Source organism: Pagrus major, chromosome 1 (genome assembly GCF_040436345.1).
Source record: "Pagrus major chromosome 1, Pma_NU_1.0".
Taxonomy (NCBI): domain Eukaryota; kingdom Metazoa; phylum Chordata; class Actinopteri; order Spariformes; family Sparidae; genus Pagrus; species Pagrus major.
Genome location: NC_133215.1, coordinates 9,821,366 through 9,846,806, shown reverse-complemented (window position 1 = coordinate 9,846,806; position 25,441 = coordinate 9,821,366). Strand labels below are relative to the sequence as shown.

The following is a 25,441-nucleotide window of genomic DNA, read 5'->3' as shown; positions in this document are numbered from 1 at the left end:
TACATTATGTGGAATAAAAGCCTACGGTTAGCCTCCAGGCTGTACATCAGTATGACATTACATATCAGGAGCCTCAGTTCTCTGCTGTCTGACTATGCAAGAGGGCTTCTCATGTTCATAAAACGGCCCCAGGACATAAGAAAAACAAGTTTGATTTCATTTTTTCCCCCTCACATCTGTCCTTCATTTTTTTTTTTAAATTCTCTATTTCCCCCTGACTGCTAATCTTTCTACCACTTTTCACTTTCCAACACAGAGGGTCTTGACCTCTTGCTTTGCCATATACACACACTCAAACACACACAGACGCCCACAGAGAAAATAAAGAAACAGCACGTCAGCAAACGGCAGTGTATTTCACCACAGAGCACAGAGCCAAGGCACCGGGAAACAAAAAACAAAAGCAGAAGACCTCCCTCTTTTCATCCTCTGCCTCCATCCTGCTCGCCTTTCAGATTCTGCCGTCTGTTTGTTTGTTTCATTGCCTTTTTTCTTTTTTTTCCTCCTTCTTTCCTTTCTGGTTGTTTTCTCTCGGACACATCCAGTGCAGTGACGACACTTACAAAACACTTTGTGAGTGGAAAAGGTAGATTAGTTCACGACAAATGTTACAGTTACAGTGCTGCTGTTAGACAGAGTGGCGCTTGTATTGTAAGGTTACCACATTACACACAGTGTCAGTCAGATACTTACAGTATTCTATGTACAACATGCACAAAGTGTTGAATACAGTTTCATAATAAGGCGTGTGGAAGTGCTCATGATCAGGCCTCGTTCCCATCGAGGCCGTTTTGGACTCAACACTCAGGGTGGGAGGAGCAGCCCGGCTGTGAACTACTGCCGAGTACCAAAACACACATCATGAAAATGTTTCCACTTCATAGACTCTCTGCTTCAGACGCAGCCGAGGATTCAGATTCAAATTTGAAACGCGAGGCAGGTATCCATTAAAATCACAGAACAGGACATCTCAGAAGTAAATCAGTGCAAAGAGATATATTTAACTGCAAGTAACCATGGCAACGTTACCTTTGCTTTACGCTACATCACGAGCTAACTCACTGGCGAAGGAGGGCTGCGACTAATTAGTGATTAATCAGCTGGTTATTGTTTTGATGAAGTGATTCATTTGTTCTTCGAACCTGCGTCAAAGGATTTTACGAGCTGTAAACACGACACCGACAAACACCGAGCGGCCACTTTATCAGAACAGCTTCCTAATTACGGATGGCACACTTCTCTTTAAAACTCTCGAGACTGTTGGTCACGAGCAGCAGTTTCTGACATACTGAAACCAGCCTGTGTGTCACCAACTATCACCCCGCCGTCAAAGTCACTTGCATTACATTTCAGACACGTTCTGTCTGCGTGCTTTTTAACCGTGCTTCATCACTGGATATCCAATCAAGGGAGTTTTAAGTGCTTGTAGAAAGTAGGCATGGTAGACTATGCGAGTCAGAACCCCACATTTAAAAACAAGTTGCCACTAAGCTCTGGTTTAGTCTCAACCATCTCTTAGGGTAAATATCTGTCTCTTTAGCTGCTTGATGCTCCATTATGTTCATGTTGGTGCTGGACAGACAGTGAAAAGGTGTAAAGTGGGTTTATCAGAGCGTTTTTGCTGAAAACAGCTGCCCTCTGATTTATAGAAGAAATAGCTGAAGATGGCACCTTTTTCGGTTCAATAGAAATTGCCTCCCTTTTTTTTTTTTTTTGCTGGTTGACTAATCGATTGATCAGCTAATTGTTGCAGCACTAAAACATTTTTCCCATCAGTGTGATAATAAACTCAAGAGGTGTCCAGATGTAGAAAATACCAGATTTGGTGAAGAGGAAGAAACTCAGTCTGTATCGTCTGTGTGTGAGTTAGCTCTCCTGTGATTTTGTTCAATCTTGTTCGGGTCACTTGCTGTGGTTTTAATGTTTTGTGCCGGTCTTTTTTGGTACACTTCCCACCCTGACTGCTATAGACTTCCAAAATGGCTGTCAGCAACATGGGAATAAGGTCATTTACAGTTCAACCCTGTCATTCTCTGCTTTTCCCTTCATGTTTACAAGACAAAAGGAGAGTGGTGTAACCGTAAACCAAAACCTCCTTGTAAAGGGGGTACTTAAATATGCCTCAAGTCCAGGCTGTTGTGGTGCTTCCACTAGGATGTCGGTGGGAAACAGAAGAAGGCACAGGGATAGAGATGAACCATAATTCATGGAAGACCAGGAGCTGTGTGTGTGTCCGTGTTGTGTGTATTTTAACTAGGAAGAGTCTCTAATTTGACTGTGTGCTGCTTCTGCTGGAGAGGAGAGGAACAATCTGTCCATTGTGCCGGAGAGGAGAGGGAGAGGATGAGTTGGGTAAGACTTGTTATCTGCAGCTGTTCATCTCTTGTGTGATGGCGGGAGCAGGAGAATAAACACAAGCGGTGAAGGAGAGGTAAAGATAGAGAGAAAGACACGGAGCGAGAGGGATTCATCTCTTTCCATCTGCTTTCCTCGTTCACTGACAGGAACACTTGTGCAACCTTATCACATAACACAGCATATGACCGGGATGTGCCCAAACCCTCACCCCTCTCCCTCCGTCACGTGTACATCGGCTCGCTCTGAACTTTCTTTCTTCCTCTTTCTTTGCCTCCTGCCTCTTCGCTCACACAGCTTAATCCAGCTACATTTCATCCGGCAGCAGTCTGACGTGGTTTAGTGACAGGGATGTCATTAGTCATATATACATCTGAGAAAAAACACTTTCAGTGCTCATGCCATGTAGTCGGTGCTTTTCTCTTATTTTTTTCTGATTTTTTATAAAACACTTGAGAGCTACAAGAAGGAGAAGGTGACTGTCTTTCCAGCGTACACACATTTATACAGGTTAAATGCAGGATCTCGTCCTCTTTGACCCTCACAGGGGTTTCCACAGGGGTTCGACACATGCCAGCTTCATGGCTTCCACAGGTTCAGAGTTCAGTTAAATCCACACTGTGGCTCAACTGGCTGCTCCACAGGTCAGTGTTAATATGCACTCGTGGGCTGTAGTGTCCTCCAGGCCTGGATTCATGGCCGGTTTCACAGTTTACAGTCACAGAAGTCGTCGTCTGCAGCATGAAGGTCACTGCAGCATGATATCTTTGAGGTTTTCCTGCAGGATGGTGTCCTTGACGGCGTGAAAGACAAAACGAATATTTTCTGTGTCTATCGCAGTGGTGAAGTGGTGGAAGAGCGGCTTCCCCCGGTTCCTCCTCTTACGGCTGAACGACTGCACCAGGAACGCCTGGAGGGAGCAGAGCAGAGACACTTTGAGTCGGATTTCTTAAACATTATGTGTATGAGAGACCCTGTTTCATAATCGGGGAAAGAAATCTGGAGAAAATCAGTATCTTGGCCAAGTAGAGCCATTTACATCACGATTCAATCATCAGTATAAGAAAGGTCTAACACCATTCCTGAAAATGTATGTAAATTATGTAATTATCCTAAAATGTCAGTCCAGCCCAGAGTAAATTCAAAGCTGTCGTTGAACCCTTTGGAGTCCAGACTTTAGAAAGGGTACAGTCCGAATTTTTGCTCCCAACAGTCAGAAGCTCAGAAGTGTTTCTTGCATTGATCTACAGGAGTTTGAACACACTGAAATATTTATAATTTTTTCGTGCCTAATTCTTTTTAAATGCAAAAATAAGCCACCAGATCACCTATAACGGCCCCTATGAGGTGGAAAACACAATGGGTCCACATCATATAGCCTCACATGGTCCAATACCACTGAAAATGAGTCAGGAAATATGAAGGCACATGGCAACAAAAGGCAATTTTGCCACCTCAAAACAGCGCACCCTCCGGAGAGGCAAACAGGGCAAATGTTTGAGGCCCAAAGGTGTTGAGACTGTCAATCCAAAACGTCTTGGCCCAGTGTCCTCCCTTCGTTTGTGTCATTAGAGGTGGTGAAACATATCAGCAATGATACTTCAACAGTATGTGAAACTCCACAGACATCGCTTGGATGATAATTTATGTGTGTAGGTGCTCAAAATATTGTGTACCTGTACGTCCTCTAGCCTGCGTGGGTCTCCTCTGAACTCTGGGAAGTTCTTGCGGATGTCCACCGTGCGAATCTTTTCCACCAGCAGGTCTGTTTTGTTGAGGAAGAGGATGATGGACACGTTGAGGAAGAGCTTGTTGTTGACGATGGTCTCAAAGATGTTCATACTCTCCACCAAACGGTTTGTCCTCCGATCCTCCATCAAGACCTGGAATCACACACACACACACACACACACACACACACACACACACACACACACACACACACACACAATTATCCTTTGGTTTTTTTCAGGTTTTATCTGCGCACCAATTAAGGATTCAGTCGTCATCATATGACTGTTGATTTGAATCGCTGCCACGACTGAGGGAACAATCGAGTTTCAAAAGCCGACCACAAAGAGAGCTTTGTGTGAATCTCAAATGTTGTGTCTCTCTGACGTTTCTCGTCCGTTTGGTAATTCTAAGAGTCAGGAGAATAATGATCACACTGTCTGACAAAAACCCTCAACATCAGCGACACATGATCAGACGTGTACACGCGCTCTGACGGTACCTGATCGTACTCTGATGACGAAACCATGAAGAGTATCGATGTGATCCCGTCGAAACACTGAAACCACTTCTGCCTCTGTGACCTCTGCCCTCCCACATCCACCATCTTGAAGGGAATCTTCTTGATGACGAAGTCGTGCTCAACGATGCCTTTAGTCGCCTTCCTCGCAAACAAAATGTCCTGCTTGCTCGGGATGTAGCTCTGAAAAGAGGGGGGGAGATGAACACTTCCTTTCAAGTTGGTGAAAAAACACAGAGTGCACTTCAGATTTAACTCGTCAGTGTGACTCACCAGTTGACCGATGCGATCCAAGTTATCCAGGAAGTATTTGACTGACTCACTCTGAAGACGGGAAGAAAAAAAAATATATTACTAATCCAAAATACAGCTGAGCCATGTTATTAAAAGTCCCCAAATAATCACATTAAAGCCCTTTCTTTTATTTCTTCCTTATTTGATTCACATGTCATGGAAACTGTGGTATTTGATTAAATAAAACATCAATGGATGCTTTCTGCCCAATCAAACAACAAATGACAGAGACCATGTGACCGACAATAATCGGATCAATCCCATTATATATTCTGTAATGTGCTCTGATACTAATGAAGTTAATTTTATGGACAGGCTTTACAAATAGCACGCTACTGATATTCATAACTGGATCATTGTGTTTTCATCAGTGTATTTGTGTCATAATCACATCTAGTGTACTTGTTCACCTTCCCAGACAGAAACTGACTTGAAGTAAACACATCAAAGCTGCACCGATCGATATATTTATATGATTTAATGAAAAACCTACGATGAAGCTGGTAAACGTAGAGTAAAATTTAGAAGCTTAAGACTGAGATATTTCCCTCAGGAGGTGGTGGAGACCAAAACAGAAGAAAAAGGAGAATGATGATTTGATGTAAAGTGGGCGGAAACACACAACCAAAAAAATTAATGCTAATGTTGCCATATACAGAGTTAACAAAAAACTTGGCTGATGATGTAACAGACGACGTTATACATTTTGTTTAATGGCACTTATTAATACTCAGAAACATATCTTGTTGCCATGGGTGACAACTGCTCCCTCATCAGATCGATCCGCCCTGAGGTTACATGTAGTTCTGACTGCTGCTGGTATTAGTTTGTACTTTTACATTATGTCTTTACATTATCAATTACATTACATTATTAAATATTACATTATTCTATTATTATTATTATTATTATATAATTTGTTTCCAGAAAAATGCAAAAAAATCGGTGGGAAACATTAAAAATGGAAGAGATAGAGGCATGTGGCCCACAAAGGCTGTGAAAGCTGTGAAAAGGAAGCTAATAATCTGAATGATAAATGTTTTTCTGTGTTATTTATGATATTAAATGAAGATTCTTTGGGTTTTGGACTGTTGGGCTCTGGGAAATTATGATAAGCATTTTTTTTTAAACATTTTATTGACATTTTATAAACTAAATGACTAATTGATTAAAGGTGAAAATAATTGGTAGATGAATCATTGAAGAAAATATTCTTAAAAGCAGTCCTAGTGGAATATACCAGTGTGTTTGCAAGGTATTACCACAAATCATATATACTTTAGTTTTCTGCTGATTATGTTTGAATACACGCAGCACAGTTGGATGTTTATTTTTTATCTCTCCTTCATTTCAGGCAGCAGTTTCTTTCTTTTCATTTTCATTTCTGTACGGTTTGACAGCCATTAAGCTGACTCTTAAACCTGAGTTGCGTAATCCATCACAGCGAACATCAAGCCTGCACTCTTTTTTTATTCTGTCAAGCTACGCTATCGCTGAGTGGTAATGTGGTTAAAATGCCGGCTGATCATCAGTGTAATGGATTGCACCGCTCAGGGAAGTTTTAAGAGGCCGCTTATTGATTTTCATACTGTTGGGAGATGAATTGAAACCAGTGGGTGCCTGAGACTGCAGCGAAGGTGCATCCAGTTTGCTAAAGCAGAACAGCATGGCTCAGAAAACAGCTGGCTGCGGTGGTTCTGAGTAAATACACTGTATGTGATTTGGAGTAAATGAGCTAAAGCTGTAATATAATACACACTGTACACATACACTTAAAGTTTCAAGCTGCTTGCTGTTGACACTCAGTTTTACTGCTCCTCTTGTACACTTTTGATTCGTGACGGTAGTTTAAAAGTGAATCTCGCTCGTTCCTCCCTCTCTCTCTTAATCACACACACATTCAACAGGAAACAGCTGTGTGTGTGAAAACAGTGGGGAGAGACATGGGGGAGGGAGGGATTAGCGAGTCAGACAGAACCCAGATACAAAGTCATTTTAGCACTCCCGTCACACACACGCACACACACACGTATTACTGCTCATTAAACCTGTGTTAATGACGCAACTTCACAGATCGAACAGAATCAGTGAAAACTCTTCACATGGCCGTTAAAGTTAATCCCCGTCGACCCTGTCATGTCGGGCAATAACCGGGAAACACGACCCCCCGTGCGGGTGAGATGTGACCCCGTGACACCGCCGCTGACCTACAGTGTCACAGCAATAGGAAACACAAAGCCGGGGACTCTGATTGGTTCGGCCGGACATGGACAGGAGGAGGGCCTGGTCGGAGGGAAAAGCAGGGAGAGGGGAATTCCCAGAGATGAAGGGATAGGCAAACACAGACAGGGACACACACACGCACACCGCACACACACACACACACACACACACACACACAAGGAGATCATTTCAACAGACGCTTTAACTGCCATCAGCAGAAATGAGACAGCCTGTTCAATGATGCACTGGAGGCATCACACTAAATCAAACCAAATTCATTTTATTATGCCAAGGATGAGTTTCAGTCGCTTGTAATGCTGATCTACAGCTTGTTAAACTATAAAATATAGCTGCAAGTGTGTGTGTGTGTGTGTGTGTGTGTGTGTTTGTGTGTGTGTGTCTGGATTTGAGTGTGAGTGTGTGTGTGTGGTTGAGTAAGGCAGGAGGAATGTCTCCATTCATGGCGTGTATGGGCAGATTAGGGGCTTTATTACAGCAAAGACCTGAATAAGCTCACATTCTGCAGTTTGTGTGTGTGTGTGTGTGTGTGTGTGGCCACAGGTACATGTGTGCCACTTGTGTGTGAGTGTGACTGGGTGCGCCACTATTGTTTGACAGCTGCAGTCCCTTCACTACAACGAGTTGGACTCATCTTGTGAATAAAGTGAATAAACATTTGTATGCAAATCACAATTTTTCACATTATTATTATGAAATAAACGTTGATTGCACGGTGTGACGGCTGTTGAATAATGACACCATCAGCGTTTAGACTTGTTTCCTATAAACTTCGCTTTCACTTTACTATTTTTCCGCCACCGGGCATAAAAAACGAAGGCTGAGATACGGTTGAGCTGGCAGCCCGGCACCATTTCTATCTGCTTTCACGTCTCCTTTATAAACTAAATGAATAAATTCTCATGTTTTGTCCTGTACTGTTGGTAACTGTGACCCTGAGAAAAACAGAAAGCAATCTGATTGTCTTGGCAACAGAAGCAAAAATTGACTGTTTCCACTTTAAATCATTTATACCGCTCTACACGGGTCCGTAAGATGTCAGAAAATAGTGAAAAAATGTCCAAGATGATGTTTAAAGTTGTCTGTTCTGTCCAACCAACAGTCCAACAAACGTTTACAATGATAGAAGGAGTCAGATATGTTCATGTTTTGATGTTTTCACTGTAAAATATCTAAAATGTTGTTGTTGTTGTCTTTTTAATCAAAAAGCTAATATATTATCTATCCGGCAAAACTTCAATTTTTGTTTTTTTTGATTGCCAATATATGCATTTTATATAAATACAGAAAAACAAGTAGCATCTTCAGGGTTTTGCGGACCATTATAAGGTTTAGGTGGAGAACCGAAGCCGTTTGTGGCACCATATAAGCCAAACGAATGTAAAGTCAGTCTTCCATAAACCTCAGGGACAACTAACCTTTGTAATAACCTTTGTTCTCTGATGCTGTTATAAGTTAAAACTCAAAACATTTAAACAAGAATTAGCAGCAGTTTACTGGGATGTCAATACACAACAAACATCAATGTGAAAGTTCGACATGCCAGACAGTTTTATATTGTTATTAACCCACAAGAATGCACAAACAAACAAACAAACAAAACCATCCGAGTATACCCCGACAGGGCTGCGCTGCCGGTCTCACATCCAGCCCTGCAAACAGAGATGATTTAGTTTTCCCTGTAAAATGACTAAACTTAATTAATCTTCCAAAGAAGGGACAGAATTAATGAAAGAGAAAATAGGATCCCAAAGTTTTGTTAAAATGATCAGAGCTAAAACTAAAACTGTACTTTCTCTTAAAGTATAGAAAAGACATTTAGTCTTTCAGCCAAGAGCTGGAGCGATGGAGCGTCTGAGCTTTCCAATTAAGTCAAAAAATGCCTGCAGGCTACAAGACAGCCGAAACCAATAACACTGCTCACAAAACAATACAATTGATAATCAATTTGAATGTATTCAGTTCACACAAGCAAAATCAATTGACAAACTTCTCAGGTTCGCTATCTGTGTGGATGTGGAGAGTTTGAACAGTTTTTCTTCTACGCACATTAATAATAAGTCCCAAAGCCAAACTAGCAGACATTACTCTCTCTTACTGAACAATAATTACAGCCGTACCATCTGGCATCACCTTAATGACCGTCGATAAAACAACCAATCAGAGCCGTAGAGCACAGGACAGTCCCGCCTTTCATTCAGTGGCATTTTTGTACATCTATGCTGGACAAAAAATTCATAAAATGCTTTGAAACCTAAACACTGTGACCGACTAATCACACAATCGACTGGTCAACTAATTGTTTTAACACTCTACTGTTCACACATGCAGTATTATATGTTGTGTATCAGAATAATAACTCTATAATTGCACTTAATTACGACTCAATTGCTGATCCTGGTTTATAACAACGTCCATCATCACTTGCCGGGTTAATTGCTGATTCCAGGAAGGCAAACACATCATAAATCATAAAACCAAAAACATCCTAACACCATGAAAACATCGTAAAACCTAATAAAAATATCATAAACCATAAGAGTCCGAACTCTAACGTAACCTCTGGGTCCGACTGGGTGGAAAACAGGAGCTGTCAGGTTTTAAACAAACCTCCCGCTTCGTGGAGAAAACGAAGGCGAAGAGTGAACGGCCTGTTGTAAACATCTATCAATTCATGGCCCCACTTTCTGGTTCACCTTTGACCTACTGTACTTGTGCATGCAAACAGTCGCTCTGAACATTTTGAGCGCTCTCACTAATAATCCCGTCACGCTGCTCGTGTTTCTCGACCGCACTTTGTTGCACTGATGTGTCTGTTTTCTCTGCAATCGCTTTGGTCGAGAACAGCGACGTCAAAACTGATAGAAATCGTGTGGAAAAACTATGAAAATAAGTTGGAATAAATCATAATTCTCACAATTACCAGGTCATGTGATATTATCTTTTTGGTTGTTATGGCTACAGTGTTCGAACTATCACACACATAAGCACACACACACACACACACACACACGAGGATGCCAGGAAAGAAGAACTGAAAACCGACAGAAAAAGATTTTTCCACTCTGTAAACACTTCTAGATAAAGTTACATGCTGTACATGTGAGCACTGCAGCAGCAGAGACTTCCAGGCTGAACTCTCATATAGTCGACCATATGGGGTGTGTGTGTGGTGTGCGTGTGTGTGTGTTTCAGCCTTTACAGCCTCTTTTCATCTTCGTCAGGGCTTCGGAGTTCCCTATACGGTTAACTCAAACCTCCCTTTATTCAGGATGCCTGTGCTGCCGAAGACAACAGCAACAGTTTACCGCCACAGCGTGATATACAGCCTTGTTTTTGTGGATCAGCAGAGGTTTTCTGTGTTTATGTCCTATATCAGACTGCGTGTTATCTGGGTGTGGTGGGAACACAGAGCAGCCTGCGAGTAAACAAAATCCAAACATGTGTTCACTTTCAGTTTGTTTTTCTCTCACTATCTCTCACTCCTTCTTGTCCCGCTCTTCTTTACTTTCCACTCCTTCTCTTTTCGTCCTCCCATCGGACTCTCTCTCTCTCTCTCTGTCTCTGTCTTTCCTCTCTCGCCCTCCCTCAGCCTGTGGCCCGGCTCCAGCAGTGCCTGCCTGGGAAAAGCTGACTGTGGTATCCCTGGAAAACCTCTCAGAGAGTGGCTAGCGGGGGGGGGGGGGGGGGGCATCTAACTCAGCACATTTACTCCACAGTAGACATTTTGGTTGCTTACTTTGAAAGGAGAACGCTGCTGTTATTCTGTATTTTTCTTACTGTCGACAGAAAGTCAACAATGAGTTGATTCTCAATCTTCTCTCTGGCGTGAACCCCAAAAAAAATAAAGTTTAAGCCTCCCGGACAACAATCTTTATCACTCATTAACACTGATAAGGGAGGCAACCAATTAAAAAGAATCCAAGTTGAGTTTTAGTTAGCACGGCAGCATCAGCCAAACTCTTGTGTGTACTTTCCCGACATGATTCATAGTCATTCAAATTGTTTTCACTTCGTGCCGTGACAGGGGGCCCAAACCTCAAGTACGGGAACGACTGCATTAGGAAATGTGTGAATACTTTCCAGCTTCTCTGTCCTGTCTGTGACTCTCAACCCCAAAGCTCAGACTGAAGCTGTAATTCTTTAGAAAGGTTCACAAATAGGACTAGTTTCAGTCGCAGAGCCCAAAGCGAATCCTTTAGCTTTATTCTCACGATTGTTTTAATCCCGACTATGGATCGTGCTAACTTTGCATTCAGCATCTCTGTTGTGGAAACCTTGTATTTCAATAGCGTTTCATTTCACACGGATGTTATGCTAGCTAACTGTGTAACTATTTTAGCTCTATTTTGATTTCTACCAGCTCCTGAGGGGAAATATCTGGCGTAGCTGCTAAATGCTCCACTGTGTTCACCAGCTAGCTGCTAACTTAGCAGGTCGTGTACAGTCGGGGTTTTTCTTTACGCCTGGTTGTCAGGCTGTCAAAGTGAACCTAAAACAGTAAAATTACGAGCTGTAAAACCAAAAACAATGAGCTGAAAGATCATACACAGAACACTGATAGTAACCGCTCGGTTCGCTATTATGCTAACTGGCTGCATAACTCTTTTAGCCTTGTTTTGGTTTCCACTAACTCCTGAGAGAAATATCTGGCTTAGCTGCTAAATGCGCCACTATGTTCACCAGCTAGTTGCTAGTTGGTGGTGAACAGTGTTTTTTAGCCTACTTTTCAAAGTGAATCTAAAAAAGTGAAATTATGAGCTGTTAAACCAAAACAATGAGCTAAAAGATCATACACTTTGGGTGGTTTGCTATAGGCCAGTGCTTGCTAACTGGCTAATAATGTACCTCTGCGGCATCTTGCTAACTAAACAGGAGCCGTCGTCTCAGTTCATCTGCACATGCCGCTGTGTGTAGCTAGCAACATGTTTGAGGTTGATTTAGCATGTGCAGGCCTTCATGTTGGAGAAGTTAATGACAGAAGGGTTGTTTACATCATCGTCTTCTCAGAAAATTCAAGGAAATAAACATTACTGGAGAGAGAGAGAAAAAAATAGCATGACTCGCTAGTCAGTATTAATCCATTAAGCCAGACTGATGTCTGCAGGTCTGTGCAGCTGTGCCATACAAGCTTTATCACGCAGTGGCTCCAGATAAGACAAGGCAGTCTGACCTGGAGCTGTGCACTGTCTCACACACACGTACAGTATGTTAAGTGAGAGAGAGACGGAAGTGGCTTCTGTCTGACTCCAGATCGTTTTGTCACTGATAAATGTGTAACAAGGTAAAAGGTCAGACTTGCAGCTCCGGACGGAAAGCGAAGCTGCTGTTTCGTGTCCAATAAAGTGCAAGTAAACTAGCCGCTACAGGCAGCACACACCGCTCCGACAACGAGACCAGCTGGCCGTGCCGACGCTCTGAGACATTCACTATATTGACAATATGGTTAGTGATCACTCATGACTTTCTGTTGAACCATTAAGAGCTGTTAACGGTCTGTCTGGCCCCTTCACGGCATATTTGTAGACACTTCTAGACTTACTTGTAATGCCAAGTGGTTCTCCAGCTGCTCTGTTCCAATAAGTGGCTGCTTTAAAAACACGTCTTGATTTGTTTGGTTCTCATCAGGCAGAAGAGACATAGATGAACTTAAAGAAGAAACTGGATGGTCTCACTAGAGAGAGAGCTGCCAGGTGTCCTTAGTTACTCTGTCTAGACATGGACGTCTTTGTATGGAATAAATAATACAACAATATGACCACTTATAGTTACTTATAACCAGCTTGTAGTTTGTTTGTTTGCTTGTTGAAGTATTGATTCTTGACCTTATAACACATTATTATGCATTATAAGTATGTTTTTAATGCATTATAGACATTGTTGTGATCCACTGCTGCTATAAAATATCGATTAGAGCAGCTTTAAAAGCACAGTATGTAATTTCTGCTGCTAGTGGTTTCTTTATCAACACAAAGAAAACAAAGGAAGTAGTTTGATGATGTTGTGAAGTAGCGTGGGAACCTGGGAGTTGTCTTTATTGTTACACAACCACCACTGCAGATGAAAATCTATCTGCCGTGGTTCAGGCAGAAATCACGTTCAAGGACGGAGAAGGGTATTTATCTGTATTCGTGTTACATCTGTTCGTGTTCGCTGACTTCCTTCCCCTTTCTCTCTCTGATGCATCATCGTAGTTTCCCCAGAAGTTTAAGCCGCAGGCGACCAAATCAAACTTACTATTACATACGTGTTGTGGTTTTATGTTGAAATGTTGAAATGTTGCATTAGACTTCAGATGTAAAGGTCTAATACGCCTGTCTTATCTAAATCACAAATTGGCAGCACAGCACAGACATGCTCCCTTCCAAATACAAATTTGTCCTGTCTGATATTAAATTTTCCTAAATTTAATGAAAATCATCTCTGCAGGGGAAGTACTGAATTATAACTCAAGGCATGCTCAAGAACTGGATTCATCCTGTTACCGTTCACTACTTCCATCTCCACTTCTCACTGATAACAAAACAAGCGGGCGCAGAGTACCAATTTCACCTCAGGATGCATTTTTCGGCCGATTTTGAGGCTTTCAAGTCGTCGAAACACAGCAGATTCACTGCACCTCACTTTGATATGTGAGCGAGTAAAGATGACATTTTATCATATCGTGCTTCAAAGATACGTTTTGAAATATTCAATAAGAAATACTGTCTTGTTTTTCATCTGTTTGATGTGACCGGTTATACAGTGAGAAGAGTGCAGCGTAGCGTGGCAGATGAAACTCCACAGGGCTCTGCTTCACCGCCTCCATTCCCAGTCAAGAGAAAAATAATTACAACTTTGGAAAGTCTCCAAACAAAACAAAAAAATAAAAACGAGAGAGGGAAGGCAAGCAGAAGCTGTATATATTTCCAAAGGCTTTCAGTCAGAGCAGTTCTTCCTTCACTGTGGCTTCTTCCTTTAGCTGACAGGTAAAAACAGCTCTGATATTATCCAGTTACTTCCTCCAAAGCTTGTCAGTTGTTATTATTATTAGCTCTGTGAGTCCTGGCTGTGGTAAATCAGTTAAACAGTATGCAGATGTCTGCGACGCTAGACTGCTGACGTCACTGAAGTGATGTGGAAATATTTATGGACCCGACGGTAAAACATGTACACTGCCTTACAAAACAGAGTAACCAGGCTACGTATTAGGTCAAAACTCAGTCAAACCTGAATCTGACTTTAGAAATGAGTCATTTTCATTAAAACAGCTTTTTTAAACTTAAACTAAACTACAACTCAAACGTAAAAAGAGCCAAAACACAGCGTCAGTGCTGCATTTTGTGCCCTTACTGTCGCCTACTCTAGCTGTTTATTACTGCACAGGTTATTATCTGTCTGCTGTAGGACTCCTCACTGTTAGCTTGGAAAGAAGCTAACTAGACGCTAGGCTAAAGTAAGAGATATCAAGTGAAAGCTAGCTTGGGAGAGCCACAGCTAAAGCTAAAGCTAAGTGTAGCTATAATCATTATTTGTAAATGGTAACGTGCATGTCGATAAACTGACGTTTTGTTTATTCAGTTTGTTATTCCATGTCGTTAAATAAAGCAGCGGCTAAAAGTGGCTAGCTTAGCTAAAAGTACATTTCACATGATTTGGTGGTCAAGCTACCTTTAAATTACATACTTACATGTATCAAATGGTTTTGTATTGTACTGTTTTTGATATTAGTTGGTCATGTTGTGCCCTTCTGTTTTTATTCCTTTTAGGATCATTGCAATTGTGTAATACTGTAAACTGTGATGCCATGAAGCCGTGATATTTTCTGAGATGGTTATCGTGCGGTGAAAATCTCAAACCGTTGCAACCCAAGTGGGTTCATCTGGTGTCATCTTCGCAGTTGATGGCTACAGGGATTATTACTGAAGGTTATTTTTTTGGCATTAACGCTCAGTTCGACGGCTCACAGTACAGCGAGATAAAAATGATGGAAAGGAACGCTGTGTGACAAAAGGTCCGAGGCTGTATTTGTCCAGCATGTTATTCATTGTGTACTTTAAAGAAAAAAGGCTGACATACTCCTTCTGACCAGAAATTGCTGTTTGCTACCACGTTGGCACAGAAAAAGGCACGTTCCAGTTTCACAGTTTCAGCCTTTGAGTAATCTCTGACTGATCATGACTCCGGGTCAGTGAATACACTGGTTTTGAATGCAGAAAGTCATGGGAGGATTTAGTGTAATAAGTTTACTAGATGTCGAACTTTTAATGTGCGGGTAAAAATATCATCACTGTGTTGTAGCTGCTGTTTACAATCCACACAGATAAATGTAAACAATACACTAACAACTTTTTTAAGAAATATATCTTTGAACTAGGGATGCACGATAAATATCAGCCCAATATTAGGAAATTAATAATTAACAGAGCCGTTAATAAGATTGTTTTTCACTGACTTAATAAATGCAGCATCCACACAGTAGTTAGTGAGTGATCGGCCAAAAAGATGTGGACGTTTTTATAGTTTCAGAGGAAAGAATCACAGCTGTAATTTGCAACACATGTTCCAACAAGAGTTCAGAGAGGATGGAAAAAGTCTACACATTTTAAATCAGATCTTATTAGATTTGTGGAATAAGAAATCATCCATCTTTGCTCAGTATATCTCAGCCTTTCTTACCCTCAGGTTTGATAATTATCAGTTATCATTATCTGCCATGAGAAGCAAGTAATCATTGGTTATTCATATTGTGCATCCCTACTAGCTGCCATTACAAACTCTTCCTGTGCTGCAAAATGTTGTTCAAACCCACAGAACTGTATCATACAATCGACTTAAGATCCTGATATCTTCAAAGATACCGAATATGTCAACCTGTCAACCGTCTTTTCTCAGCGCGAACACCATTTAACCTCAATAAAAACTTGAAACAAACTTAAACAGTGAAATAAAAGGGGGAAAAACACATGTCATGCGGTTAATCTACTCACCAGTTGGAACTCGGAGCGCCGTGCGTAGGCCTCCTGTATGCCGGTGTCTGCCCAGAGCGCGCTCACTGCCATCACGTACAGCTGAAACTCGCTTGGCTCGACCCCCGAGCCGCCCACGCGTCCTTCCCACGACATCACCAGCATGCCCTGCTTCTCGTTCTCACAGCTCTGCCAGCTGATGCCCAGCTTGTCCCGGGCGTCCACCAGCACCCGCATGCCCTGCAGATATCACACAATCAGTACATGCACGTAAGCCTGTAAGTGGTGTAACGGCTGCTTTTTTCTAATGTCAGCAATATTGTAGAAATATTTCCTGACCGCAGAGAGGAGTAAAAAAAAAAAAACCTCCTTCTATGTGCTGCTTCCTGGGAAAAATGTCAACACAGTCTAGCGTTACTGGTAAACATAGACTAACACACACACACACACACTCGAACATGTGCATGTGAGGCTGCTGGTGGTTTTGTGAAGAGAAGCATGTGGACTGATCCGCGTGGGAGGTCGGATCAAACTAACCAATGTTTTATGTTTCTCCTTTTCTGTCTCCCTATTTATTAAACTTTTTGCAATCAAGTCCTTTTAACCGTTCCAATTTAGCGTCTCATGATCTGTCGAATTTTGTTTGAGTTTTTATTTGTGACTTAAAGGAGACCTATTATGTTTTTTAATTTCCTTCAGTGTTTTATAAGAGTTCTTGTGCATGTAAAAGGTCTTGAAAGTTAAAAAAGGGTACGTCCACACCTACAGGAGCTCCTCTCTCCCACTGAAACACTGCTCCTGAAATGCCTCGCCAGTGTCTGCCTTTAATTCTGTGACTTTGTGATATCACACTATGTCACCGTGTCACACATTCGCATAATTTATGCCAAGCAGCTAGTTGGGCACATAAGAATTGATTTAGCACAGCTGCTCTGTTGTTGTTAGCGGTGCTGAGCTCAGGCATGTGTGAGCTGACCAATCAGAGCAGACTGGGTATTCGGAGGGGCGGGGCTAAAAGAGAGCAGTGTCACTGGACAGTATGTAAAATGATGAACTGAATGTTTTATCATTTTCAGCATCATTTATTTAGTCTGTTTTTGCTTTTGTTGATCTGTAGCATCTATTTCTTTTCTATTTTTTGGCTCAATAATTTACTCCAATGTTCCCAAGCATCTCTAAAGTTCAAAATCTGCTGCATTATTGAGGCCTGTTTGCCTGATTTATTGATTAAAAACAACAAAAGGACTCAGCAGCCAACACCATCAGTGAAATACAAAGTGTTTCAAAGGTCACGGTAGGTTATGGCTGGTGAGTATATGAGTCATGACCACCTAACTCTTGTGCAACAGTCAAGTCTGGTCAAGTTTATTTGTACAGCCTAATATCACGTTCATTGGGCTTTACAGGCCAGCAACACAAACAGCTGCCAACACAGCTCAACACCGTCTTGACAAAAGACGAGGAAAATCCTCTAAAACCCTCGAAGCAAGGAAAGAATCAGACAGAAATCAGAGATTACCCTCTTAAAAACACAGATGGGTTTGCAACAGGCCAAGGGAAATAACACTAAAATGAAAATAAGATGTGACAGTCAGTCGAATTTCCCACCAATGCAGCTGCTGTGCGTGTGTGCTTGTGGTGTGTGAGCCTCTGCGTGTGTGCGTGTGTCCTTAAAATGCTCCTTTGTGACTAAGTGGTGTGTTTTCTAAGTCATATCCCTCATTTACGACTTTTTGTGAGAGTTGATGTTTGTGTTTTTTCAGGAGGAATGAGTAAGACGGCCAAAAACAAACTAGCGTTTAACACAAAGACACACATGCAGCCATAATCTGACACACATGCACATCCAACACCAGCACGCTGGCGGTAAAACTACCGAGAGAGTCACTGTGAGCGAGCTGTGAGTCACATCCAGTCAACATTTCTTACACGTCTTTGAGCAGCCTGAACCTTATCAATTTACTACTCTGTGTATTTGTAACATAATCCTCGGTGGTACTGTCTGTCTCTCTTCCTGTATGCCTGCATGTTTGTCTGGCTGCCTGTTTCCCTGCTGGTCACCGAGCATGTTTGTCCCCCCCGTGTCTGTCTGTAATAAGTCAGTAAGATCAGGAAGTTGATCGGGTCTGTCCCATTTCACAGGCCAAATAGCTGCCAAAAAATATGAGCCTTCTTCTGCCAAAATTTGGAGAAAAAAACCCTGAGTGTCCTTCACACACTCCTATGTGAGCTTTCATTGGGGCGTTTAGATAATCCGAATCAACTTCTAGTCAGGAAATATCAGGCGGCTGTTTGTGTTTAGCAGGAATTTGTACTCAGGGTGGCATTAAATTACTGCTAAATATGACACTTGAGATGCTACGATGAGCATTATTCGGGTGGAGTATTACCCAGTTGTCCTTCCTGTATTGAAGTAAAATTTCACAACTCCTATCGTAGCCTCAGATATAATTTCCTTTAATCTAAGTTAAACCTTTATTTGTCTGTTTAATACCTGGACTTTGTGGATCGTCTAATACCAGGAAACAATCTGAAATCTTTTTTAACAGCTGTGTGTTACTAACCATGTAGGGATGTGGACTGGACAGAAAATCAATGAGTTCAGACTTCAGAAGTTGAAGACTTGGACTTGTCTGTATTCATTTTATGTTTTAAGTTTATTCTTTGTAGTCTGGCTGCCTTCAGTATTTCACTCTTTCAAAGTGAAGGGGAGGGAATCGTTTTTGTTTGAGAATAAATGAAGAAAGCTTTTATGAATTTCTTTGTCATCCTTTTTGAACAGGTTAAATAAGGTAGGTAGGTACTAATACCTCGTCCTTTCTCTTTACGAAGACCTGATACTGCAGGTAAGACTGTGATTTGACTTGACTTGACATTTATGGATATTGTTTACTTACTTAATTTTAAAAAATCTGTTCTGCAGCAGGATCTTGTTTCTAATAAATAAATTATGGTGTCAGATTGGTGCATAGACTCATGTACTTGCCAATACCCAATCTAACATTTCAGAGAGTATCTCTCCGATACTGGAAATGGTACTGGAACAATCCTACTTGTGAGGCTGACCTCCAGGTCTGTTAAAGTCCGGTTATATTAGAAAAGAAGTGGTTTGTAAGCCATTTTAAATCAATATGAACAGCCACGCTTGAAGGTGGCCAATCAGCTGACTAATCACAGTGTAAAGCGGGCTTGAATGTTAGACTGTCAGAGTTACAGAAGTGTTCGGACACAGACTTCCTTGATCGGACACCGGAAAGGTTTACTGGCCCCTTTAAGCCGAACCGCGGAGGGCAGCGCTATGGGAAACACTAATTGAAGGAGAAAAAGACTGACTCTTGTTATTTGTCTCATGTGTCACTGACCCTCAGTATCATCTCTCCACATGGGGCTTGAGCAACATGAAAATCTGATGTCTGAACTGAAGACTTGTCACAGTCATGAAGCGGTCAATGGTATTATTATAACAGCAGTTGGCAGCTGGCTGGGACTGAAAGAGGCTCCCGTCCTGCATTAGTGTTGCCACTGCCCAACTCCTCTAACACGATGTCTGCCTTCAGTCCGCTCAAAACATGGCGAGACAGAAAAAAATCCCCCACTCTACAGAAGATAGATCAAAAAAACTGTCAAAACACAGCGTACGGGCTGGTAACTAGTGTAGCAAACAAGCACTGATCAAACACGCATTAATCAGTCCATATAATTCAATCAGTACAAACAGTGTTGACCCACAGAACTTTATTTTAAATCTGAGTCACGCTCCTAAACTTTCCAAAGATGCCAAATATGCTGAGTTTTTGGGACTTCAATAGCTTAAATGAGGAGCCAAATTGAGCTAACAGTGTGGAATACATTGATTTTTCCAACCTTAAAAGGAAACTTAAAGCAAACTGGGCGATAAGGGACCAAGAAACTTCTGCTCTGTTTGTATGAGACAAACAAGCTGTGAACTCTGGTTATCCCTCTTGATCGATGTGTGTCTGTGAAAACACTCGGTTAAACAGTAATGACAGACAAACGAGAACAATCAGAGACACGGAGATAAGAAAAACTCAAAACCGTCATAGGTCCAGCTTGAAAATAACTTTTTCTTGATGCACAAAGCTTCAGAGAGTGGATCAATACACCTACTCTAACAAGGATTATACCACAGATGTGTCTGTCGCTGATGGAGGTGTAATTACTAACATTCAGGGAGCAGGTCGGCACCTGAACTCCACCTCTGTGTTATTGATTTTTATAAGCCTAATTGCGCTACACACCTGTGTGCTCTCTTATCCCTCCTTCCTTCCTGCTTTGTTCTCTTTCTCCACCGAGTTCCCATGAAGGGGGAGACGGAGGGAGCCTTCTACACCCGGCAGGTGAGGCTGATCCTCCACCAAAGCCCCAAATCGTCCCACTTTATGCACCAGCGGATGCCAGATTTACTCACGAGACACGTTAAGTGCTTCTGTTAAAGTTACTTCGAGCAACTTTCATTTTTAGTTGATTCTGGAGGCCAATCCGGACAAAACACGACAACGGTGAAACAAAGCAAACTTTGTGTTATTGTCGTACCACCAGACTACAGAGCAAACTCCTACCTCAGGCTGTGGCTGTTAATCTTATGACTATGATCTTAATCGGAATCAGATCCGGTCATAAGAATTAAGAATAACTAATAAATAGCACAATATCTTTGACCAAATATCTGGATTTTGATGTCGGGACAGTATTGTAGGGACGACTGTTGGTACTCTACAAACAAAATGTGTTGATATAATGACGAAGTGGTTAAAGGCAAATATTGGAACAGGTACAACAGTCTGGTGAGTTCAGAAAATGACATCACTTTACTGTAAAGTATCTGATATAGATTCAATGCGCAGCCCTGTGTCAGCGATATACCTGTTTCAAGATAAACTGTGGTATGAAACCTGTTGCTTATTAAAATGATTACATTTGCTTATCCACTGTATTGTATTCTACTGTACATGTGTTATTAAAAAAATCAGTTTTCATACCTTTAAAGTTCGGTCTAACTAAATGAAGAAGAAGAAGAAGAACATAACCGAACGATCGATCGATTAATGAAGAAAACTGAGGAGATGATTTTAAAAGCTATTTCAGGGGAAACAAAGAGGTAAAGCTGTGTATTAAATCAATCAACAAAATCATCAGTCATCTACTTTATCAATCTATTCCTCCTTATAACTTTCCAGCTCGTCAAAATGTGAAAATGGCTGCTTTTCTTAATTTTCTGTGACAGGAAACGGGATGTTTTGTTAACAATTTCTTACACAAGAGATGAAATGCGTAAGTTTCATCCAGATTCCTCCGATCAGTGTGTTTGCTGCTCTTACTGACTCCCTCGTGCGCTCCTTCTGGTTTTGTATAAAAGTGAACAAAGTGTGGAATGAAACTCAAGAGGGTGTGTTTATTACCTGTAGAGCAAAAAATGTCAGTTTTCGGCCGAGCTGTTTATCTCTCAGAATGACGAAAAAATTCAATCTCCTCGGGACGACAGATTATGTTTTCCTCCCTGGTTTATAAAAGGCTGATTTTTGAAAACAGGAAGCCAACCAAGGCCTCGGTTTTGGAAAGAAGTTACGAGATATTATTTGACAAAAGAAAAAATACGGTCTGAAGACAACAGTAAGGCTACACAAGCTGTGGTGGGACTGGGTGTGTGTGTGTGTGTGTGTTTGAGATGAGAGGGATCTGTGTTTCCTGTAAGATGCGTGAATGTGATATGAATGTCTCTTATCTTGTGTTTTATGTGTTGGGCTTGTGATTGTATAAATGTTTCATGTGCAGTCCTGACACCATCCTCGGATATTATAAACTGCTTTACACGTTATGTTATTAATTAAATATGTATCTTGGTTAGAGATTGTAAGCAAGACCCCAGGGTGGGAAGCATTAGGCTTAGACGATATCTAAAATGTAATATCACAACACTGATCCGCCCAACTCCTGGGTGTTATTGTCACATTTATTTGTATTTTATGTTGATTAATTGTATGAATAAATGAAGGACTGAGAGGTTGATGTGCTTCATCTTTACTGCTCCCTTTGCAGAAACACATAAACACTTTTAAATAACAAAATGATATTAAATAAGAACTTGTAAGAGCAAACCTGTCACTGGTTCACCTGGTTTTCCCAGGTGAGAAATAAAACTGGGATCATTTAAAATCAAATATTAAAATACAGTTCCTCTCAGGTGAAGCATCACACAGCTGTTCGATATCTGATACTGTGAATTAAAATATTACGTGTGCCAAAATAATTCCCTGATATTTGATAATGTCTAATAATAATAAAGAAGAAACAGATTTTTCAGGGTTTTCTTGGCTATTTTCAGACATTTAAGTTCGAACAAGCATCAATCAGTCAACAATATAAGCAACTGATTAACCGGTGATGCAAATAATGATCTGGTCGTTCTTTGATGCTGTTTTATTTGATTTGAAATTAAATAATTTGGGGTTTTCTGACTGTCGTTCAGACAAAACAAGTAGTCAGACGACATCAATTTGGACATATTTCACTATTTTCTGACATTTTACAGACTAATTGATTACTGGATAATGTGCCTTGTGTTGTTTTATAGGACAAAGGCCGGGTGAGGAGATGACGGACGTATAGCATCATGTTAATATTTTCATATGCTGGTTCAACTTTTTATCACTGATTGTGGGCACGCACCTTCGACCATGTGATTTCTTGTAATTTTTGCCTCCTACACATCGCGCATTGTGTGTTTTTCAGGAGGCTAAGTGGTGGCGAAGTGTGTTGGAGGGTGGGGGTCGCGTTCATGATGGGGCCTAGAGACAGCACAGCCACTGTATGCTGGTATCCAGTGGAGGGTATATTGTATACTGCTGCTGTGTGTGTGTGTGTGTAGGAGTGCAGCCTCTTATCATCCTTGTCTGGGCTGTGTGGCACTCAGGGCGGATGTGCTCATCCCTCAGGAATAGTCTGGTATTGTTAGCTGGTGAAGGAGGCCCAGCCATGACAGCAAACAAAGGGACAGCGCGCACACACACACACACACACACACACACACACACACACACACACACACACACACACGGGATAAAAATATGTACTATGTCAACAAACCTTTCTGTGCCTTTCAGTCAGTATGTGTGTGTGTGACCCTTAACTGTGGGATGAAAATGTCACTGTCAGGGCTGCAGATAATGATTATTTCTACTACTGATTAATTTTGTGATGAATCAACAATAGTTTGGTCTATAAAATGCCAGAAACAGTGAAAAATCCCCATCACGAGCCTGACTGGAAATCAAAAACTCTCAAATACTCAGTTTCCCATCAGGAGAGATGACGAGGAGAGGCTGGAACTGGTGATGTTTTCTTAGAAAATCACTTAAAACGACTGACTGATTGCTGATATTTGTTACTGATCCTCTTTTTCTAATTGATTAATGACTTAAGTGTTTCAGCTCTAGTCAGATAAATCTCCAAAAACCTAATTGATTAATTGCTTTATCTTTCAGCTCTGGTGCATGCGCCTCCTAAATGTTAATTTCTCACCCTGGGTTGCCAGGTTTTGTACAACAACAACAACAACAAAAAAAGATCAATTTTTCATTAAAAACAAGAAGACAGAGCGACACAGATTATCTCGCAGTCTAAACTTTGGACTCTCGGGGCTGTAAAGTTTCCCTGAAGGCCCCAGGCTGTTTATTTCCCGTCTTACCTTCAGTATATTCTCATAGATGGTGTCCCGGAAGTCCAGAAGTGCTTTTTTATCAAACTCTTGCCCGTTAATGATGCGCATCTGTTTGAGGAATGTGGACTTTCCGCTCTCGCCGGCCCCGAGCAGGAGGATCTTCACCAGCCGGCGGACGGCTCTCCTCTCCCGGGCGAGCATAGCGTCTATCTCCCGGCTCCTGCGCCGCGCCTCCCGCTCCTGCGCCGCGTCCCTCTCCCGGCTCCTCTCCTTGCTGCTGCCCGGGTCCCGGCTGGCCTCGGCCGGGAGCAGGCAGCGGCTCAGGGTGCGGACCACTCCCGACATTTGGAGTCGTGGGAAAAAGTTCAGCGAAACTTCAGTGGAGAAATGTTCATTATAGGATGCGACCTCTGGGGTGGAAATGGCCCAGTCCGGTTACATCCAGCTGATAAATAAATAAATAATACGTTTTGAGCGGATAATTGAATAAAGTCTACATTTAGGAGGAATGGGTGAAGCGGTTATCTAGTCTCCAGCCGGCAGACAACCCGTGTCCATCTTGGTTTGACCGCGCCATCAACAAAAAAAAATCAATCAGGGCAGAGAAAGAAAAAAAACAGCCAGGAAATGTTCAGAAAGTTAAAAAAAAAAAATTAAAAAAAAAAGTTGAAATGAGTCCTGAGAAAAGGAGCTAAAGTTGGTGTGAAGTCGGTCCGTCCATCCAAAAGCAAAACAATAGTACGCGTACAGACACACACACACACCGGGACAGCCTCTCCGAAACTCTCCGCACGCAGCCAGCGGGGTCTGTGAACTTGGGCAGCGGAGAGAGAGAGCGGCTCCTCCGGGCGGCGGTGGGACGGTCACACTCAGCAGGGGGGGCGGGAGCGCCGGAGCTTTACCGGGGATCACCGTCAGGGGGCGCCGGAGGGCACAACAGAGGGAGAGAGAGGGAGGGAGAGAGAGAGAGAGAGGGAGGGAGAGAGGGGGCGACACTGCTCAGAGCTGAAGTCTTAAAGGGGCACTACGTAGTTTTAGAGAAGACATTCAAAGTCAATATTAATGAGGTACTAGTACAAGAAATATTCATTTTCTCAGAGGTAAATAAAGTCCCCAAAACACAGTTTGAAGCTAGAAAGGTGGCAGGGTCCGCCACATATAAACAAAGTAAAACAGTATGAAAGTGTCCTTTAAGTTCAGTTTATTTAGTCATAGTTTGTTTATTCTCTTTCTCTTTTGATTAAAATTTCTTCCCCAAAACTGCATTTATTTTTATTTTATTGTTTATTTATCAGCAGCAATGCACAATGCAGGTGTTGTACCAGATGTAGCTAATAGCTAATTTCCAGCTGTAGTTATAATAATAATAATAATAATGATAATAATAATAATAATAATATTCATATTCATATTGATAATAACAAATTCCCATCAGCATTCTCAACAACTGTAATTAAAACAGTAACATTTCTTGTGGCTGCTTTAAGTTTCTGAACATGTCACACAGAACATAAGAACCGATCCACTTATTACTTCTTGGTATATTCTGGAGCCTTTAAACTGATGTTTGGACACCCTGTGGACCATCTTGGAGAGGAGACTATGTTCAGACTGCAGGCAAATCTTTTTCAAATTAGATCTTTAGAACAGACTGTCCGCACTATGATTCCCAGA

At 41.7% G+C, this 25,441-nt stretch overlaps 1 protein-coding gene across 2 annotated transcripts; it reads right to left on the bottom strand.

Moving 5' to 3' along the window:
• Positions 1 to 337: 337 nt before the first annotated feature.
• Positions 338 to 24,575, bottom strand: LOC140994497 (guanine nucleotide-binding protein subunit alpha-12-like). 2 transcript variants are annotated; one of them, XM_073464159.1, is made up of 6 exons: positions 23,795 to 24,571; positions 16,111 to 16,329; positions 4,880 to 4,930; positions 4,589 to 4,789; positions 4,032 to 4,238; positions 338 to 3,265 (listed from the first exon to the last, which is right to left on the bottom strand). In XM_073464159.1, the coding sequence occupies exons 1-6, from the start codon at positions 24,110 to 24,112 to the stop codon at positions 3,104 to 3,106; spliced, it is 1,158 nt and encodes a 385-aa protein (XP_073320260.1). In that variant the 5' UTR covers positions 24,113 to 24,571; the 3' UTR covers positions 338 to 3,103. The 2 variants fall into 2 exon arrangements, with proteins under 2 accessions (XP_073320260.1, XP_073320251.1); XM_073464150.1 differs by having other exon boundaries at positions 4,589 to 4,930; positions 23,795 to 24,575.
• Positions 24,576 to 25,441: the final 866 nt, after the last annotated feature.

Coding starts and splice junctions, on each gene's coding strand:
- LOC140994497 (XM_073464150.1), bottom strand. CDS start 24,112: ATGTCGGGAGTGGTCCGCACCCTGAGCCGCTGCCTGCTCCCGGCCGAG. Junction 4,931..16,110: donor GGCGCTCCGAGTTCCAACTG/GTGAGTAGATTA, acceptor TCCCGTCTTCAG/AGTGAGTCAGTCAAATACTT. Junction 4,239..4,588: donor CGTCATCAGAGTACGATCAG/GTACCGTCAGAG, acceptor GTGTGATTCCAG/GTCTTGATGGAGGATCGGAG.